This window comes from Salvia hispanica, chromosome 3, assembly GCF_023119035.1.
Source record: "Salvia hispanica cultivar TCC Black 2014 chromosome 3, UniMelb_Shisp_WGS_1.0, whole genome shotgun sequence".
In the NCBI taxonomy this organism is placed as follows: domain Eukaryota; kingdom Viridiplantae; phylum Streptophyta; class Magnoliopsida; order Lamiales; family Lamiaceae; genus Salvia; species Salvia hispanica.
The window spans coordinates 53553464-53559084 of record NC_062967.1 but is presented as its reverse complement, the minus strand read 5'-3'; the positions used below and the strand labels follow the sequence as shown (position 1 = coordinate 53559084).

The window sequence follows — 5621 nt, the reverse complement described above, 5'->3', positions numbered from 1 at the left end:
GAAGAGAGGGTAAAATAAGAGAGAAGAAAAAGTAGAAGAGTTGTTTTCATTTTTGGAAATGTTTCATTTTTAATGAAATAAATTAAAAAGGAAAATGTTTCATTTCTAATAGTATAGAGGAAGTACTGCGTTAACTGTAACGGAATATTTTAAAGCACATGTATATATATTGTATTATAAGGAATATTTTAAAGCACATGTATGTATTGTATTATATGCAGTAGTATCTAGTTGTTACAAATTTACAATATGTAAACAAGTTGGTAACAGCAATATATACAAATTTCGTTACAATCAATAGAATCCAAAAGTGGAAATATAACAAACGCATAACAAGTTGAGACTTTGTTATGGGTCCATCGTCAAAACAGAAAATTATTTTAAATGTTAAATACAGAAAGCCAACAACCAATTCAATGTCTACATTAATGACCAATTAGAAATAGTATTAATTACTAGTAGCATATAGCAACTTCCCAAATTTAGCCAAACAGTGCTTAGGGGAAAATGATAATGCTATACCATATGCCAAACTGTACACCTTTTTATAGTTCAATTTCCTATTTCATCCAGAAATAAAGTTGCACAAAGCCACATAATAATAAAACAAAACAAATAAATTGAAAATGAAGTAACATGCTATAACAGCATGAGGTAAACATTTCAAAGACACTGTTTGTTGAATTTCCAAGCAAGGCATGGAAAATCACCCCTCACAGAAATTATTAACATACACCAATGAACTCAATCAAGTAAAACAACATGCAGAGAGAGATGGGACTATGAGAAACTATGCTACATATCACATATGAAGTAAACAGTATCCCTTGTTTGAGCTGATGAGAACCAGACTCACTGCTTTCCGAGGAGGGTGGTCTCCGCGATCATCGAGGTCACAACATAGGGGTCCATGTTGGAAGCCGGCCGCCTGTCCTCAAAGTAGCCCTTGCCTTCTTTCTCCGTGTCACGCCCCACACGGATGGATGCACCGCGGTTAGCAACACCCTGTGCACACACATTTTTCAGAATGGAAAACGAAAATGATGATGATTTTTGAGGTTGATTAACATGATAAGAAATGCTACCCATTTGAAGGTGTTGATGTCAGCAGTTTCGTGCTTTCCAGTGAGGCGACGCTCGTTGCCCTCCCCATAGGCAGCAATGTGCTCTTTGTGCCTCAGCCCGAGCTTCTCAATGGCCTTCTTGATGACTTCGTAGCCTCCTTCCTCCCTCATTGACTTGGTGCTGCAATAGTGTATACGAAGCGAAGTAAGCAAACAAGCCCTCAACGAGAACACACGAGTTTGCATCGACATAATGGGATTAACAACAGCATTCACCTGTAGTTGGTGTGTGCACCAGCCCCATTCCAATCACCCTAATCACATAAAAAAAATAAGAATCACAACTAATAAGCTAAGTCCTGAAAAGATGCACTAAAGTCACCTCAATGGGCTTGGGGTCGAACGACACAACGACTCCAGCAATCTCAGTGATCCTCTGCCAAGATTGAAAAACATGTTTTAGCACAAGCAGTGAAGTCGTTGGTACTTTCCATTTACGATAAAATGAATCAATACCTCCAATATGTAGCGAGCTATCCACAGCTCGTCTCCAGCTGAAATGCCAACTGATGGTCCAACTTGAAATTCCCACTGCAGATGTTGCAATAACAATATATTTTTCGAGAGCCAACAAAAGGAAACGGACTAAGACAAGATTTTCGAGAAACCAAACTTTACCTGGCCAGGCATCACTTCTCCGTTGATGCCACTGATGTTGACTCCAGCATAAAGGCAGGCCTTGTAGTGTGCATCAACGATCTCACGTCCGAAGGCTTTGTCAGCTCCAATTCCACAGTAATAAGGTCCCTATATCCAACCATACTCTAATATGTAACTCGCAGTTATAAACATAAACCAACACTAGAAAACAACATACAATGATACAAAACACATTCATAAGCCAAGTCTAACTCTAAGAACAAGAAATTCGGTAACTGTGACAAGAAGTGATCAAGGGACAAAAAAACAAGGAATATGGAGAGATCGTGACCTGAGGTCCAGGGAAACCACCAACGGGCCATCCAAGAGGCCACTTAACTTCCTTCTGCAGAAGAGTGTATTCTTGTTCGATACCATACCTATAACACGATCGATCCGGAGATCCAAAAATTAAGATTTCCTAGTGAATCATGTCACAGACTCACAGACGAAAAAGAAATCATTATAATACCATGGAACCTCTGCAACAACATCAGGATGGCTGAAAATCTTGGCTGCACTGTGTCGGTTGTTCGTTGGAATAGGCTCGCCAGCAGGCGTATACGCATCACAGATGACCTACAAGCAAGAAAACACAATACATCAAATATAATTCAATCCAAATATAGGGAAATCAACATATTTAAAAGCAGAAAAACATTTCACCAGAATGTTATGTCCCCTTCTAAATGGATCCCTGAAAATTGCCTGTGGACTATTTCATCATAATTCATCCATCAGTACATAAAGTTTTCCAAATAAATAAGTGAAAATAAATATTTATAAACATACTATAGGATGACTTCACTGTCCTCTCCGGGAGCTTGGCCGGTGCTAGATCCATCGTAGTTCCACTTGGGGAGCTCCGAAGGATTGCTAACAGGGCCAGAAAGAGTCTGCATATATGAAACAGCTTATTTCATCAAAATTTTACTTCAATCAAAACAATAAAAAAGGGAAAATTTTAAGAGTAATTTAGATTATCACCCTAGCTTTGCTTCTGAGGTCCATACCAGAGCCGCCAATCCTGCCAAATATTTTGCATCAATCACTTTAGCCAAATCAAATCGAAATAAACAAGGTAGAAAGATTATTTATAAAATCAATGAATTTGTATGAACAAAAAAAAGGAACAATCACCAAACATATTCAGCAATGATCTTGTCAGTTGATTCTGAGATATTAAGGTTGATGAGATCTGTAAGAAGCGACATTGTGAAAGGAATTCAGCCGGTTTTCCTCTGTCTTTCTCTCTCAAAATTAGTTGTACTTGACTAGAGAGGTGAGTAGCTTTTATAGTAGACGTTGATAAAAAATATACTCCATTGATATGTCAGCCGTTTTTAGCAATAAAATAAATCAGAGCAATTGAAATTAATTTAAATGTTAATGTACATAAATACTCAAATCAATGATAATATATTGGTTATTGAGAAACTGTAATGAGAGGGAATCTCGTGGGAAAGATTCTGGATTCACATGCTGCATATTGCATTTTGTAGAATGACTATTATGTCCCTGAGGAAAATACAGAAAATTGAAAATTCAAAAGAGTGATTTGGTGATGCCGTGTGGAAAAGCTGTTAGTTGAATTTATCTAATTTGACTATTCTAACGATGACGACTTTGCAGAAAATGAAATAGTAGGAAAATGGTAATGTATTGCGGAAAAGCTGTTAGTTGAATATATCTAGTTTTAGTTTTTTTAATAACATTTTCACCAAAAAAGTTTTCACTTTATGTTTTTAAGTTGTGATTCCATCTTTTTTTTGGTAAGAACGCTATTTAGTCTTTTAATGGAACCAAATAATTATATATTCAAAATGTGATAGATATAATTAATGTATAGGAGTGGTGGTTCATATTCGTCATTTGTATTTTTATTTGATTTGTCAAAATTTTTAAAATTTATTTAACTTAATAAAGAAATATAGAAATACTAGTATAAAATAGTAGAAATAGCCTTATAGGAATGTAATCAAATTTAAACTCTAAATATTGTACAAACTCTAAACTATGATCTGAACCGATAAAACATGTCAACAGATTACAAAATAATAGCAGCAGAAAATATCAACACAGTTTCAACGATTGACACCGTGTTGACATTGTTTTGATATTGTGTTGACATTGTTGTATTGACATTGTGTTGACATCAAAATTTTGAAATTGTATACTGTTTGCATTGTGTTGAAGTTGTGTTGACACTGTGCTGAAAAGTTTAGAGTTTGTACAATATATGAGTTTGCATTTTATTACTACCCTCTTTTTGGCTGTTTTGAAAGCGCAACCCCGATGCAATCCACGGAAAACGTAATCGACAAGAGTGGAATTGTCAACAAACGGTTTATGGATGAAATCAGCTACGTGTAAAGAAGATTCAATCAAATAAAAGCATAAAACGATGTCGTTTTGTGCCCATTCAGAAATTTTTCCAAGTCACGCCTCCGGCATGCTATGTGGGATAAGTTTTTAACGGAAATATGTCGTCAGGTCGGGTAGTTTGGGAAATTTGCACGATCCGATAAAGTTCGTGACTTTAGGCGTAACTTTTATAGTTTGTTGGAAAAATCAAACTTTCCCCAAAATATGTGACTTTTTAGGCAATTTATCTTTTTTTTTATAGTAATTAGCAATTTAGATTTTAGTTGTAATGCATGTCAAAGTGAAAAATGAAGAAAGAATATAGTTGAGGTACTTTTGAAAATGAATGAAAGCCAATCAATTACTTTTCTATATCACAAAAATAAAAAAATTGAAAGGTACAAATTTAGAGAAGAAGATAAGGGAAAGAGATTTGTGTTCGAGGGATTAGGGTAGTACTTTGGTTCTTTGTTTGAAGGATTGGGATAACATATTAGAAAGTAGGGAGCTGGGTTCATGTGGAATAGGCTTCAACCATTTTATTCGAATAGTTTAGGGCTGATTTATGTTTGAATTATTGGAATCTATGCTTAAAACGAGACATTTAATTTTTGAACTTTGGGCCTGGTCGTGGGCCTAGTTGTGGGCTTGGCCCAAGGCTAGTGGGTCTAATTCTTTTTAGACCACCACTGTTTCCGCGTCAGCGAGCCTATAAATAGGCTAGCCATTCTAGCGGTGTTGCTTCATCAGAGACGCTAGCCGTTTTATCTTTGGGGACGAAACGCCAATCCGAAGAGCACTACCGGGACGTATCTCGTCTTGCGGAAAGAGGCCTACTCGACTCGGCTAAATTCCTTTCCAGTTTATTTGTTTCGAATCTTCCTTTGTAATTTCGATTCAGTTAGTTCTTTGTATTCCTTCTTTTGGGTTGTATTACGTCGACTTATATCTTGTAAATCCAGAAACCAACATGAATATTTTTAACACTTTATATTATTCCCTTCGTCCGTGAAATATTGTCCAGTTTTGCTATTTTGGTTCGTTCGTAAAAAGTTGTCCATTTTGTTTATCTGTTTTTGGTAAATGGACATCACTTTCCACTAATTCTTTACACCCACATTCAATTATAAAACTAATATATAAATGTGGGACATTCATTCCACTAATTTTTTCAACTCAATTTTTTTTACATTTCTTAAAAATCGCGCCAAGTTAAACTTGGACAATATTTCATGGGCGGTGGGAGTATTTGTTATAATATATTATCTGTTAAATATGTTGTTTAATATTAATTGGGTTCATAGAGCATGCTTATTGCCTTTTATACTCCCATCCGTTTTTTAAAAATAACAACTATTTTCATTTTGGGTCGTTCCTTAAAAATAGAAACTTTAGAATCTTTCTATTTTAAGACAAGGACCCCACAATCCATTAACTCTACTTTCACTACTTTTCTCTTCATCTCTCTTACTTTACCAATTCTTCTTACTTACG

At 35.6% G+C, this 5621-nt stretch overlaps 1 protein-coding gene across 1 annotated transcript; it reads right to left on the bottom strand.

Annotated features, from left to right (window-relative positions):
- Positions 1 to 599: 599 nt before the first annotated feature.
- LOC125214105 (glutamine synthetase cytosolic isozyme-like) lies at positions 600 to 3064 on the bottom strand. Its single transcript, XM_048114988.1, has 12 exons — positions 2904 to 3064; positions 2751 to 2790; positions 2556 to 2659; positions 2430 to 2478; positions 2236 to 2342; positions 2056 to 2143; positions 1743 to 1871; positions 1581 to 1655; positions 1447 to 1500; positions 1341 to 1378; positions 1086 to 1245; positions 600 to 1005 (listed from the first exon to the last, which is right to left on the bottom strand). The coding sequence occupies exons 1-12, from the start codon at positions 2975 to 2977 to the stop codon at positions 853 to 855; spliced, it is 1071 nt and encodes a 356-aa protein (XP_047970945.1). The 5' UTR covers positions 2978 to 3064; the 3' UTR covers positions 600 to 852.
- Between the last annotated feature and the right edge of the window lie 2557 nt (positions 3065 to 5621).

What these genes read in the sequence shown, in the direction of transcription:
- LOC125214105 (XM_048114988.1), bottom strand. Translation starts at nt 2,977, where the DNA reads ATGTCGCTTCTTACAGATCTCATCAACCTTAATATCTCAGAATCAACT. An exon ending in GACAGTGAAGTCATCCTATA is followed by an intron (nt 2,479 to 2,555) that starts GTATGTTTATAA and finishes ATGATGAAATAG; the next exon opens with TCCACAGGCAATTTTCAGGG. An exon ending in GGTGCACACACCAACTACAG is followed by an intron (nt 1,246 to 1,340) that starts GTGAATGCTGTT and finishes ACACTATTGCAG; the next exon opens with CACCAAGTCAATGAGGGAGG.